General features: G+C 34.2%; 1 protein-coding gene across 1 annotated transcript; it reads left to right on the top strand.

The window, feature by feature from the left end:
- The first annotated feature begins 8,220 nt into the window (after positions 1 to 8,220).
- Positions 8,221 to 9,178, top strand: Or5p68 (olfactory receptor family 5 subfamily P member 68). Its single transcript, NM_001000221.1, is given in 2 exon segments — positions 8,221 to 8,829; positions 8,831 to 9,178. Coding segments are annotated over 2 exon segments (957 nt in total).
- Positions 9,179 to 15,363: the final 6,185 nt, after the last annotated feature.

Raw genomic sequence — 15,363 nt, 5'->3', positions numbered from 1 at the left:
ACATAAATAAAGAGATAAATTAACAGAAAATAATACAAGTCTTTTCAAAATAGCAATGTTTATTATAACAGATGATTAAAATGTAAAATCATGGGATTATATCATGGGAACTTAATCTTTGCAAAACTTGTTTGACTGGTTACTAAATCACCATCATAGGATTGTAAAAATATATTTATTTATACTTTTACTAAATATTAATTACTTCTTTTACTTTTTTGTTTTACAAAATAGGATTTCTATGTGTAGTTCTGGTTGCCTTTCTATGCAGACGAGGCTGGCCTTGAATTCACTTAGAACTGCCTATCACTGCTTCCTGAGTTTTGGCATTAAAAATCTGTGTTACCAGCATTCAACTTTTAGTTAGGCCTTTTATATTTCAATTTTATAGCAGAATACACTTTTATTTGAGTAACATCATAAATATGAAGTAAAAGGTTGTCGAATTCAGAGCTTGCTCTTCTCTAAGTACACTGTTTGCACTTGCAGAGGACTTATATAAGTCTGATTCCCAACACCTACTTATTCACAGCAGTCTGATTTTACAGTTCTTCAGACTCAGTGCCTCAGTGCTTTCTTCTGGTCCTCACAGGCACAAGGCATTCATATATACATACATATATACATATACATATATATATATGTATATATATATATATCAGGCAATACATGAACTAAATAAAAATAACAAATTTTCAAAAAAGTATTAAATATGATAACTAGGCACATTAAATTCAGTATATTACTGTTAGTAACCACACTATTAATAAACAGTCACAATGTGGTTTAAATCATACACAAGTCAGGGAAAGACAGGAAGGCAACATTTCAGCTTCCCCATGGTAATATAGAAAGGTAATTTATTGGTGATGTTGATCACAAGGTCTATAAAAATGAATAATGGTCACATTAAATTTACCAATTTGACTTCTGGTTGTAAATTCATTAAATATTTTAAATTCTTCTGAATAAATCATTGTTCTTTAAAGTAATTTGAAATATTAATTTTATCATCAATAAAATATATTTGGCACATTATTAGTAAGTATTTGTTTAGATACAGCAACTCTTTAGCCAGTGTCACAGTGTTTTGTAACTGAAGTATGTCATAATGAATTCACATTATTTTCAGCAGAGGACACTGCTCTCAATATTCAACCTCAGAAGTTAGTAGATTTACCAAGATTTACCCAGCAATGAGAAGATTGACTGTCATCCCTCACATTCTATACTTCTATCCTCAATTGACTACAGTGATACCGGTGAAGCAGGCACATTCAGTCCATCATAAAGCCTTTTGATGAATGCTATGCATGTACATCTTTGAAGGTCATGTTGGTTTCTCACCTTACCACTGGATATATAATTAAAGAATTTGTGAAAACTTAGTCTTATGCCAAATACACAGTGATTCTTTGAAAGTATATTTTCCCTGACTTCCATTACATGACCACCTGACTTGCTTCTTCACCATGTTTGTAAATACAGTACATTTCAAAAAATAGAGTATCTCTATTTACCAACAAAGTCAAAATCTTACCTTTTGAAGTAAGAACTCATTTCAAAGTAAATTCAATCTTATTACAGATTTATAAATGCAAAGCTGTTTCCTACTGTCATTGTGAGGACAAGTCCCTGCAGAGGCTCTGGATTCCAGTGTGAATTCAAATTATCAGCAATCATTACCAATGTCCCAGTGAGTACTGAGCAGTTCATTTAACACACACACAATTATTTTTCAAAAAGTCTGTTAATCTCAAGTAATCTCCTGTTTTCCTCATTATGTGAGAACTGATGCACTTTCATTAGGTAATTGTGGGGTGTCCATGATAACCAATTGTCTTAATATTAAATATTCCTGCAAGTTGATACCTTTTTTAGGTTAGTTCAAATTATTAGAAAGTGAAGCAATCATTAAAATGAGCTATTTTGGCTTCTTTCAACATGCATCAGCTTTACTTTCAGTATTTTAGTGGTAAATGTAACATGCTGTATTAGGTACTTTGGTTTATATAGGCAAGAATGTGATGTGAAGTTGAATAACATTTATTTAAAGTGTTCACATTTTTAAGCAATAGTTTAAAATATTAAGGTTCAAAAAAGTGGTGAGTATAAAGAGATATGGATAATTTCTAGGTAAGAATAAACATTTCATAATTTTTACTTCAAACGAAGTGACAGTTGGTGTCAGATTATAAGACATAGTATAGAACAGAAATCAGAGTTGACCTAAAGAGTCACCTTAGATATCTTTATAGTCTTAAGTACATTAAGATCAACAGTTGATAAATGGGACCTCATAAAATGGACAAGCATCTGTAGGGCCAAGGACACTTACAATAATACAAAACAGCAACCCACAAAGTGGGCAAAGATCTGTACTAAACCTACATCCTATAGAGAGTTAATCTCCAAAATATATAAAGAACTCAAGAAGCTAGACTGCAAAAAATATCAAGTAACCTTATTAATAAACGGGGTAGAGTGCTAATCAGAGAATTCTCAACAGAGGATTACTGAATGGACGAGAAACATATAAAGAAATATTCAATATCCATAGTCATCAGGGAAATGCAAATCAAAATAAACCCGAGGTACCACATTACACCCATCAAAATGACTAAGTTCCAAAACTCAAGTGACAATACATGCTCCAAGGATGTTGAGTAAGAGGAATACTCCTCCATTGCTGGTGGTATTGCAAACTGGTGCAACCAAACAGGAAATCAATCTGGAGTTTCCTTAGGAAATTGGAGATAGCTTTACCTAAATATTTAGCTCTTCCCCTTTGGACATATACCCCAAGATGCTCTATCATACCACAAGGACACATGCTCCACTATGTTTATAGCAGCCTTATTTGTAATAATCCAAAACTGTAAGTAAACTAGATTTTCCTCAATTGAAGAAATACATAGAAAAATTGTTGATTTACTCAATAGGATACTATTCAACCATTAAATTTAAGGACATCATAAATTTTGCAGGCAAATGGATGTCAAAATGTCATCCCTAGTAAGGTGACCCTGTCCCCAAAGGATATGTACTCACTAATAAGTGGGTATTAGCCAAAAAGTACAGAATACCCATGATACAACTTATAGACCATAAGAATTTTAAAAGAAAGAAGGCCCAAATGTGGAAGCTTTAATCCCACTTAGAAGGGGGGACAAAATAATCATGGGAGGCAGACTGAGGAAGATACATGGATGGAATGGGGAGGGTGAAAGAGATGCAGTATCAGGTATGGGGTGAGACAGAAAAGCCAAGAGGACGAAGAGAAATAATGGAAATATGCAGTTTCTGGGGATGGAGAATGGGGAAATCCTCTAGAAAGTCACAGAGACCTGGGATGTGAGAGACTCTCAAGACTCAGTGTTGGTGTCCTCATCCAAAATGCCCAACAGTGAAAAGATGAAACCTAAAGAGACCACCTCCAGTAGCTAGACAGGCTCTCCCAGCATAGGCATTGGTTCACCAACCCACCTTCAAAACTTTCTGACCTAGAATTGTTCCTGTCTAAAAGATATCCAGGGACAAAAATAGAGACTAAAGGAAAGGCCATTCAGTGACCTGCCAAACTTGGGATCCATCCCATGGGTGAGCACCAAACCCTGACATTATTACTGAGGTTATTTTGTGCTTGAAATCAAGGGCGTAGCATGACTGTCCCCTGAAAGTAACAGGTGTTGAGCTTTCATGAGTCATCATGTATGAAGGGGTAGGCTGTTGAGTGGTACAGCTTTGGTTCATCCATTCTCCTGTAATCAACTCCTCACCCATACTCATGTAAGTAAATCAAACAAATTCATTGAATGACATAGTGATAGAGTTGTTTCCTTGATCTTTTGTCTGTACCATATTTGGGATGATTAGATATAGGATTCTCCAGAAAGTCATACACTTTTTCTGTGATTGCTATAATACTGCTATATTTCCCACTAATAAATAAAAGCAACCCTATCCATCATCAGTGAAGCTACTTTGGGCAAAATATGGAGATTATTACAAAATTCCACAACTGGCCGAAATTCAGAGAATAACTGGCCATCCTCAATTAATATTCATTCCAACATAATACAAGTACAAATCAACCCCTACACCTAACACTACAGAAACATATAGGAGGTGATACAATAAGAATTGAAGAGACAGAAAATATCAGGATGCCTGGTCCTAGATACTTTCTTCAAAATGTGACCAAGGGAAATAGCCCTGGTGAAATCTCAACAGTATGAGCTTAAACAGTAATTGAACAATGACAACAGTTGACATGCTACCATAAAAGGGGGAATTTTCAAAAGTTTCTACCCCTACTTGAAGAACTTTAGGCGATCAATATGATGTGTAAAGAGAAGAATCAGTGTTCTCTAGGGATAAGCTGGTAAGAGATCATAGAGTGGACATCGTTAAGCACATGTACATAACTGCAAAAATAAGTTGAATGAGGCTACAGAGAAAGCAAGAGTCTGTAGAAATAATAATGAAGAAGTTATAAATTTGAGAGGAAGCTATGAGGAAATAGGAGTTGGGATGGTAGAGGGGTGTAAATAGTATAAATATTATATTTATGTATGAAACTATCAAAAATTAAACTAAAAATAGTATGTCTTGGGCTGGAACTCTATGAGATTCTAACTTCCATATTTGCATAACTATTGGTGTCTTCATTATTTATCTCTTACATAGACAACCATATTTCTGATTTAATGTTATGGTTCTAGTTACCATGTCATTTCCAGAAGGCGTAGTCTCAGAGATGACTTCTTAGTCTTTTGATTCTTACAGTATTCTAGCCTTCTTTTTCAAGATATTCACTGAGCCTTAGGTTCAGGACTTCTACTATAGATCTATCCACGGAGCTGGGACTCCAAAGACCACCTGATTTCTGTATTATACTCAATATGGTTTTTTACAACAATCTCCTTCTGCTATAAAGAGAAGTTTCTTCAATGTTCAGTAAAAGCTTTACTCATCTGTTGGTGCAAAGATAAGCTTTAGAATGTTGTTATGAATTGTGATAATCTAGTATTTGCAGGAGGAGGCGCTCCACTGAAATGGAAAACCTCATTAGCCCTTTGTATTTGGTTAAATTTCTAGTATCTAGCATGATTTATTTCCAGTTGAGTAGGCTGCTTGTAGAATTTTCCCTCTTGAGTATTCTCTCTAAAGATAAGCCCCGAATTTGTCATTCAAAACAAAGTTGCTAAAATTAAAATCATATACACATAAGCAACACTAAGTAAACACCACTGGTTATATTTGCATATTAGCATATTATGTATTTATATATAGACATAAAAATCGAAGAGAAATAGACCATCAGTTTGAAAGTGAATAAAAGAGTGTGGAAGAAATTGAAGGGAGTTAAAAGACAGAAAGAAGTGATTTAATTTTACTTTAATTAAAATAAAAATATACTTGGAAATGTGATATAAAACTCAAAATTAAGGACAAATGAGAGAAATGAGTGCAGCTTCCATATCCATCTCAACAATAGATGTAAGGAGAGTATGAAAATTGACTTACTTCTCTTGTTAACATGACCTCAAATTAAAGAGACTGTGCTTAATAAAAAATCAGCATGTCTGACTAGATTTCAATAGCATGATGATAAACCCTGTCTCACTGCTGAGCTGGCATGGTATCTGGGGCTTCTAAATGAGGTGTTAATGTTATCTGGAGAAGGTTTATTCAACACTACTTGTCATGTTCTCTTTTTTTCATATTCATTTTTTTCTCTAGTTGCTTCTCCGTTGAAGTCTATATTGTCTAAGAGGTCCACTTCCTTTAAGCCATTTACAATATTGATTCAGTTTTCTAGTATTCAACAATATATTTTTGAAAGGAGTGGATGAATGAATAATGAAGACTTATTAGTGGCAAATCATCCAAACTATGCATTCTAGCATCCAATGTGGCCTTAGTCATAACCTAAAACTAATTCTGACCTGAATGATTCTGTGTGTGTGCACATGTGCATGTGCATGTTTTTGTGTGCATGTGCATGTGTGTGTGTATGTCTGTGTTCCAGTGTGAGAGAGAGGGGAGAGAGAGAGGAAGAGAGAGAGAGAGAGAGAGAGAGAGAGAGAGAGAGTAAATCATAAAAATATGCTGAGGTAATGAACTGTTCACATAGTCCAATTCTTGCCTGGCATGCATAAATTTTCCTGCTAAGTTTCCAATACCACGTAAATTAGTATTCAATACTAATTAATTAACTAACTAATTAATACATTAGGAATACATAGATTAGCAAAGTTAACCTTTACTGTTATTTGTGCATATTTTATGTGTGGTGTGTTTACACATGATGTGTGCATGTGTTCTTGTGTGTCCAGATGCAATCCATGTTATGCACACAAAGTTCAGAATACAATGTCACTGTCTTTCCTGATCTTCTACCATTTCCATTTTTAATACAAGGTCTTTTTGTCATTCACTGCTTTGTCCTCCATGTTAGAATCAAGGAGCTTCCAGTGGTGATCCTGTCTCATCCTCTCATCAACCAGCAGGGACCAGAAACACTTTGAATAAAGTAGATTCATGCTCAGTAACCATGTTTATCTATTTGATAACAAAGACATGGTAGAGAACTTAACATAATTAAGATTAGAGTGAGTATTGAGCTTAGTTTTCAGTTTGGGGATCACTGTGCATTCTACCTTTTGTTATATAAACATAAGCTGAGAAGCAATTGTCACATATTATATAAATATAAATTATGAAATTTTGTAACCTAGAAATCATCAATGCTTATTTATATTCACTATTTTTAAAGTAACAATGACATTTTAGACTCTTGCCTATAAAAATGGTGTCTACTTTAAATAATTAATCAAATATACATCTTATCCATCTTTATATTCAGCAAAGCACGTAAAAGAGTATGTTAAATCAACCACTAAAATATTAAAAGAAAATTGATGCATGAAAGGAATAAAGAGATTCTGATTTTTATAATTGTTTAATATCTTCTGACTTGAGCTAACCTGAATCAAATATCAACTTGAACATTTACCTAAGAATGTAAGTTCAATTGTTACCATGTATTTCTCATAATGATCAAGTGAGAGTATAGCAATCCACACATAAAGATGAAAATTAATTGTGTTTGATTGAAATGAACTGAACAGTACTAACTGAGAATGAGTTAATTATCCCTAATGATTTGAATTCACACTGGAATCCAGAGCCTCTGCAGGGACTTATGCTCAGTGCCACAAAAGACAGTGGAGACAGTTTTCAGCTATAAAATCATAACAACCTTGAACTTCTTACATTGAAATAAATTGTTGTTTCAAGAGGTAAGATTTTCACTTTGTTGCTAAATAAATATACTTTACTTATTCTTTGAAAATATACCATATTTATAAGTGATGGTAGAGAATAAAGTCCAATAGAATCAAGGAATGGTGCAGCAGAAGGGAATTAAACATTTATAGAATCAACTTATATTTCTATTGGCAAATTATTCAGAATAATCAGGCAAAAGATTAAATTTTTAAAGATTCCTTATTTAGCCTTCTATTGGTAATACCACAAAACACACACACAATTTTCAGACATACACATGTAGAAGTCACAAAAGTCTAGTAAGTGCAGTAACCTTAAAATGCTTTGGTGGCTTACTGTTCAGAAATATCATATGTAAAGGCCTGCTTTGTTAATGGACTGAGGATTTCAGGATCACAATCACCACTGTGGAAAGATGAGGATTTAAATATAGAATTTGAAGAATCAGATTCAATCTGCTTCTTTCTGGGGGAACCTTCATAAACCTGATAACTTGTTAGTTTGAAAATATATTGAGCAGTACCCTCTGTTGCAAATCCTGTGAGTTTATTTCATCATATCCAGTGATAAAACACTGCTAGACTAGGAAATGATATGGTGTGTTTTAACAAAAAATAATAATGTACTACATTTTTCATAATTTACATTATGAATGTGATATTTCCGATTATTTTAGAGAACAATGATGTTGTTAGAATCATTTAAGATATTCAATGAGCTTACAAGAGGAAATTTCATATGTAATTTTAGTGTGTCTTTTTCCTATGTGTGTCCAATGCAATAACCCAATTGCATATTTTGAATGATATATTTGTTTGTGATAACTTCCAACTATTTATTAATGGAAAGGAAGCCTCATATTCTTAAACACCATCCCTGTATGTTTTCATCACAGTCTTGATCTGGCAGCAGCTACACTGTCCTATGGCTTTCCTGGAGGATGGGAACCACACTGCAGTGACAGAGTTCATTTTATTGGGATTAACAGATGACCCAGTCCTTAGAGTCATACTCTTCACCATCATCCTGTGCATCTACCTGGTGACTGTGTCTGGAAACCTCAGCACCATCCTTCTCATCAGAGTCTCCTCCCAGCTCCATCACCCCATGTACTTTTTTCTAAGCCACTTGGCTTCTGTTGACATAGGCTACTCATCTTCTGTCACACCTAATATGCTTTTCAACTTCCTGGTGGAGAAAAATACTATCTCCTATCTTGGGTGTGCCATCCAGCTCAGTTTAGCTGCTTTTTGTGGTACAGTTGAATGTTTTCTTCTTGCTACCATGGCTTATGATCGGTTTATGGCAATCTGCAACCCACTGCTTTATGCAACTAAAATGTCCATACGCGTCTGTATCCAGTTGGTTGTGGGCTCTTATATAGGGGGTTTTCTTAATGCTTCCTCCTTCGCCTTATTCTTCTTTTCTTTTATCTTCTGTGGACCAAATAGAATCAATCACTTTTACTCTGATTTTGCTCCTCTGGTGGAGCTCTCCTGTTCTAATGTTAGTGTCTCTGAATTTGTAACATCATTTTTTTTCTGGCTCAGTTACTATGGTTACAGTGTGTATCATAGCCATTTCCTACACCTACATTCTTATCACCATTCTGAGGATGGCCTCCACTGAGGGCCGCCACAAGGCCTTCTCCACCTGCACCTCCCATCTCACTGCCGTCACTCTCTTCTATGGGACGATCACATTCATTTATGTAATGCCCAAGTCCAGATATTCCACAGACCAGAACAAGGTGGTGTCTGTGTTCTACATGGTGGTGATCCCCATGTTGAACCCTCTTATTTACAGCCTCAGGAATAATGACATTAAGGATGCTCTGAAGAGACATCTTTGTAAGAAAATCTTTTCTAAAGATGTCTGCTAATCCATATTTTTGTCACATATTAAAGAGCAGTGATATACATTATGCCTGGTACTAACAGTAAACTGGTAATTTTTGGTTAAAATAAATATTTTGACACATATTTTCAAAAATTAAAGTTTGGTACAGAGTGGGTATCTATACATTGTGAAGTAAGTCATATGTTCATAGGAAGTTACATTTAATAAATAACACGTATAACTAAAAATTTCCCACACAAAACATGTAATAAAATCCCTTTTAGTTTTACTCATATTTTCAAGCAGTTTTATGGTGTGTAGAAACTATTGCTTGTATGTTTTTTTAAACCCGAGTCTATTTTCAATAACTACCCTTAAGTGTATAGTTCCATAGCAACTATAGGCAGAAACATTAAGTGATAAAATTAAAATAGAGCAGACAATAAGGTTGGGGTTTTTGTGGTTGCATCATCTATTTGAATGGGTCTTTGACACCCTTCAGTATTAGATACCATCCTCTGACTGGATTAATCCTCTGAGGCCAGTGCTGGCTGCTTGGCTTGTGGGAAGCGTGTCCCATGTGAGGGCAATGAAATGCTGCAGGACAGTGTAATGCCCGAGGAAATATTTTGTTCTTAATTGTGATAGTGGAAACCATAGACTGGTATAATCTATATGCCTTGCCTAAAAGCCTTATATAATTTCTCCCGAGTCCTTATTAATCTCTTTATGGTAATGGATATCATTTTTACTTATATTTTTCTCTTTATTTCCTTACAATTAGGAACTTCACCATTGAATCTGTTCATTGATTTAGGAGCATAAATGTATTTTCTTTCTCCCCATTCTGTGCCTCTACTTTTTGACAGAACATTTATAAAATTAAGATCAATATTGATCTAGTGTTCATTGCCAGTGTCTCTGTTTCATGCTGAATTCCTTCATGATAAATTGCCCAAGAAAATGGCTAACTTAATGGGTCTACTTGATACATTTCAGTCCTCAGATGTTTAATCCAATAGCAAGTAAGCTTTGGCTATGATGGAGTAATTAGCAGCTACTACTCATTGAATATGGCACAGTATCTCTCAGTTTGAACATCTTTTTGGGATCAGCTAAAGGCTTTGATAATTAGAGCCTCTGAAATGAGAATCTTCTGCCTCTAGCATGCCTTGGACTTCAAACTGTAGCTTCAACTCCTGCTAGTGTATTCACACGGTTCACTGACTCAGTGGAGTTTAAACTGACCAGTCATGCAATTTCATGAACATATTCCATATGGGATGTATATATTGAATATATATATATATATACATATATATATGGAATATGTGCATATGCACGTGCATATGTATGCATGTATGCATGTATGCATGTATGCATGCATGTATGTATGTATGTATTCTCTATCTACTCATTTATTCCTGTGTATATGAACTGTATGAGGCAGTTCAATAAAAATTGTCAAGAGGATATGATGTGCAAATAGGTGCTTATATATGTATACACTTGTTTCTCAGAGGAAGCCTAATACCAAATACCAGCAGCTTTCTACTTCTATGACTCAAACTTTAATTCAGTCTATGAATATTATCCACATCCATGAATAGAAATAAATTATTTTCTTTACTAAGCTTCCAAGTTTTGGGAGTGTGTAATTTGTTTTCTTGATTGTTGTATTTTATATTCTTTTTCTATTCTGATTATTAATCATTTATCAAATCTGTACCTAACAAAAATTTTCTTCTACTTTTTGGACTTCTTCTGTACTTGATTGATGGTTTACTTTATTGCGCAGAATCATTATAATTTTATGAATTCCAATTGTCAATTGTTGGCATTAATCATGGTCAAATAGAGTTCTATCTAGAAATTACATTTTTGTACCAATATCTGAAGAGGACTGTTCATGCTTTCTTCTAGCAGTTTCAAGGGTTTCAGAGTTCCATTTTGGGTTTTTATCCATTTGGAATTATTTTGTATATCAGTTTATTTATTTATTTATTTATTTATTTTCACAGGTAATATATATGGGGCTAATTTCATTCATCTGCATATATACATCCCATTTTCCCAAAACCATTTGTTAAAGATGCTGTTTTTTCTCCCCATTGTTTGTTTTGACAGCTTTGTCAATGAACCACATTTAATATTGTGTCCTTCAGGTTGCTTCTCATCATGTTTTTCTTAGCATACAAGCACATTAACTTCAGGAATCAATTATTTGTTATTATTTAAAAATGTTAAATTTTGTTACCTCAAGACCTTCTCACATATACTGCCACTACCAACAACACACTGTTACCTTTATGTGGATGGCACTGATTAGTCTATAGCTACCAATGTGGACATGGTTGGGCATTTCAGGAAGACTTCTTTAAATTCCAATAAACCGTGGATTCCTGTATCTGATCCACAGTCATTATAATTCTGTGTGCTCATTGTTTCATACTCATACCTTGTTTTTGCAAAGGGTTTAAAATTTGACATTGATAGTTAAAATAATTTTCGCATACTTCAAAGATCCTTCTAGTCTTTAAGCATATTGAGTTCAAATAAATGAACAAAAAGTAAATATCACAATGGCTAGAAGAAAATTCTCTCTATTTAAAGCATAGATTCATTAAGCTCTGAATAATTTATGAGGGATATAAAGATGCATTTTAGTATAAGGAAATGATCAGGCTCAAAGTGTCTTACTATCTGTCATCCGTAAGGCCCATTCTTTGAGAATGAGTAAAAGGACAAAATAGTTGAAATTTTTTCTCCACTAGGGCAATTGGCTTCTTGATATATCTTTCAAGTAACTCTCCTTCCAAAGTAAAATGGAGGCCATTATCACTGCACATGCTGGTTTTTATTAGACTAACATTATGAAACAAAAGGAAAGAGAAAGGAGGATTTGGATTTTTATGAAATATAAAAATACTTCATAAAGAAGTTTCTGTTGAATAAGATCACCTATTAGAAGGACCTTTGCATGTCCATAATGGTTGGATTAATGCCTTGTTCTTTAACTCTAATATTAACTATTTGTTTGCGATACTCTATGTTGACATCCTCCTGAGTTCTGTGGTGCCTAGAAAACATTTATTTTGAATAATGCAGATTGAACCTAGAACTTGTTGTGTACCAGTGTTCTACATCTTCCCACAGAATGTTAATTGATCAATGCACAATAAAATGAACACTCTTATTTATACTTTTCTTCACTCTCTTTTATTTCCAGCATATTCCCTTGAATTAATAAAATGCACCATTTAATTAGTGTATTCAGAAGCATGAGAGTAATTTACTTCTCTCTTCTTTCTGTGTTCCTATAGTAGAACAGTTTTGGACATGTTGATCAGCATGAATATCCCTTTTTTCTCCTTCTTCAATGACAGTAGATATTCAAGGCTCATCCTTTCACATTCAGTTTATAATAAATATTTACCCTAAAGAAGGTAAATATTATCTGCTAACCTAAGTAGGCTGTAATGACCACATGATTGTTATTCCATAGTCATATCTTGTTTTGGCACAGTGCTCAAAACTTGACATTGATAGTCAAACTATCCTCTTCCCTTACTCTCCAATTTTCACATATTGTGCCTCTGATATTTTAAGATGTTAGCTTTTTGTAGTCATTGCCTAAAATAGATAATTTTTAGTAATATCATGAGTCATTGTCAAAGTATCTAAAGTGTTTTATGACTTACATCTTCAGAAGAGGAAAGACTTTTGATTCTAGTCTGGCTTTACCCTCTAATATAGCTTCTCTCTCTCTCTCTCTCTCTCTCTCTCTCTCTCTCTCTCTCTCTCTCCTGTAAATTCTTTCCACCTTCTCTCTTTATTACTCTGTACATATAAGTTTCAGAGAACAATTGCTTCAAATCTCTCTGGAGACATGTTTATAAATGTATGCATATATGAAATGCTTATATGTGTTTATATCTGTATGCATTCTGCTTATCTGGACAAACCTAGTACAACTCTAAAATGCTTTTCTTTTATGTCCTTACTTGATTCTAACTTATTTTCCAAGTGTCAGCTACAATCATAAATCAAAGGAATTACTTCCTTCCTCAAAGCCTCCAAAGATCTATATTACTTGATATCTTAGAAACTGCTGAAATAGTCATCATGGTGGCTCATACTAATCATTAATGAGAACCTTAATGTACAGGTAGATAGAGATTTGGGAAGAATTTACAATCTTGGAAAATCCATAGGTGGTCTAGAATCACCTATGAAGTAAACTTCTGAACATGTTTATGAAAGGATTCCTAGAATGAGCTGGTTGATATAGGAAAATTCAATCGAAATGTATGAGACTCTATTCCATATCCACAGTAAGTTGATTGTAATACTCATTGAATTTTTGGCATATTATACTGCTTATTTTTCATAATACTCGCTGTTCATTTAGGTGATTAAAATTTCATTCTCTTTCTCTGTACTCTAATTGTCACAAACTTCAAGAAACACAGTAAATTTAAATAATAAACCTAAGTTAATGAAAAAAGAATGAATTAATAAATGAAACAACACATTCTCTGTCCAGAACAATGGATTCTGATGGCTGTCAATATCTTACATGGTATACAAACAGTCTCTAAAGACTAAGAAAAGGTAAGGGTTATAGATATTTGCCATCCTTTAAAGTCTACTTTTTGAGGAGGTGGGTCATCAGCTTTGTAAATCTCTCTACAATAAGGAAATGGTTTTTGAAACACTGCTCTTAATAATCTCTTTCCATTATAAACACAGACACCTCTACCTTTCAAATGTCATGGTGTACTATATTAGACTAACCTTTAATGAATAAGAGCTGTGGTAAATACTTTTGATGTTCATTATTTTAAAAAAGTATCAAGATTCTTAAAAAGGTAAAGTAGATGAATTGCTTGAGTAACTCAGTATGAGAGGGATAGTACTACAGTAAGTCCTGTGAATTTTATGTTTTCATGTTCAAAAGGTATTGTGGAGCTCCAAACCAAACACCAGACAGACATAGGCAACAAGTTGTAAGCCTGGGTATCCAAATGAAGAAAAGAGAAACTGAAGCTCCTTGGAAAACACCCCACATAAATCATAAAATGAAGAAACAAATAAAGAAGCAATAACACACACACACACACACACACACACACACACACACACACACAATTTCAGTGGCTTAAAGGGAAAGGTATTCACCCTAACTTCCTTTCTGCTCTCTTTGCCTGGGTCAAGACTTAGACTAGACAAATGAGTCCTCTGTCATCTTACAGTTTAGTATGATGAAATACTGGTTAGATTTAAGAAAAAAACCATGAAACTAGATGATGCCTAAAAAGAGGCAATATCAGTTGAGAATATACCTCCACCAGACTGATCTGTGAACACTTCTGTAAGGCCTTTTCTTGCTTAATGATTGGTGTGAGAAAGTCCTGCTTACTATTCAATATCATAATGGACATCAGGTACATATGCTTAAATAACATTCTATTCCAAACTAAACAGAGTCCAACACAGAGATGAACCACCATGTTCTTATAACTACAGATTCAGGAAGCTGTGAGGAGTCTTTGATTAAAGAAACATGGAGCAAGCCATATATATTGAATAGCCAAATACTAAGATCTCAAAATTCAGAAAGTAAAATTTATCTATAAGATTATTTCTAGTCTGATAAAAATGAAGACACAAAAATGGGTCTGGCATTTCCATTTCTTTGTTGCTTTGTTACTTTGATGTTGTTTTGTTCCTCAATTTGTATGTGGAGGTGTGGGTGCATGTGTGTATGCATGTGTGTGCATGTGCGTGTGCATGTGCGTGCGTGAGTGCACGTGTGTGTGTGTGTGTGTGTGTGTGTGTGTTTTGTAGAGCACATTCAGAAGTCAGAGTACAACATTCCAGGAGTCCAATCTCCTTCCAACTTATTTGAAGCACAATTTCATTTATTTCTGACCAACTGTATACTCCAGATAAGATGTCATCAAGCTTCCAGAAAATTCTCCTGCCTTTTCTCTCATATCTCCATAAAAGCACTAGGAATACAGATTCACATTATGACAACAAACCTTTTGTGTGAGATTGGAGAAGTAAAATCAGGTCATCAGGTTTGAGTGGCAAGCACTTTTTCCTACTGAGCCATCTCATTTGCCATATTTTTTTTAGTATTAGTTAAAGGTTGTCAAATTACCGCATGATATTTCTTTTCTCCTGGGCAAGCATTTCTAAAGATGTATCTCCTCCCTTCAA

This window comes from Rattus norvegicus, chromosome 1 (assembly GCF_021556685.1).
Source record: "Rattus norvegicus strain SHRSP/BbbUtx chromosome 1, alternate assembly SHRSP_T2T, whole genome shotgun sequence".
NCBI lineage: Eukaryota > Metazoa > Chordata > Mammalia > Rodentia > Muridae > Rattus > Rattus norvegicus.
This window is presented reverse-complemented; position numbering and strand designations above follow the sequence as displayed.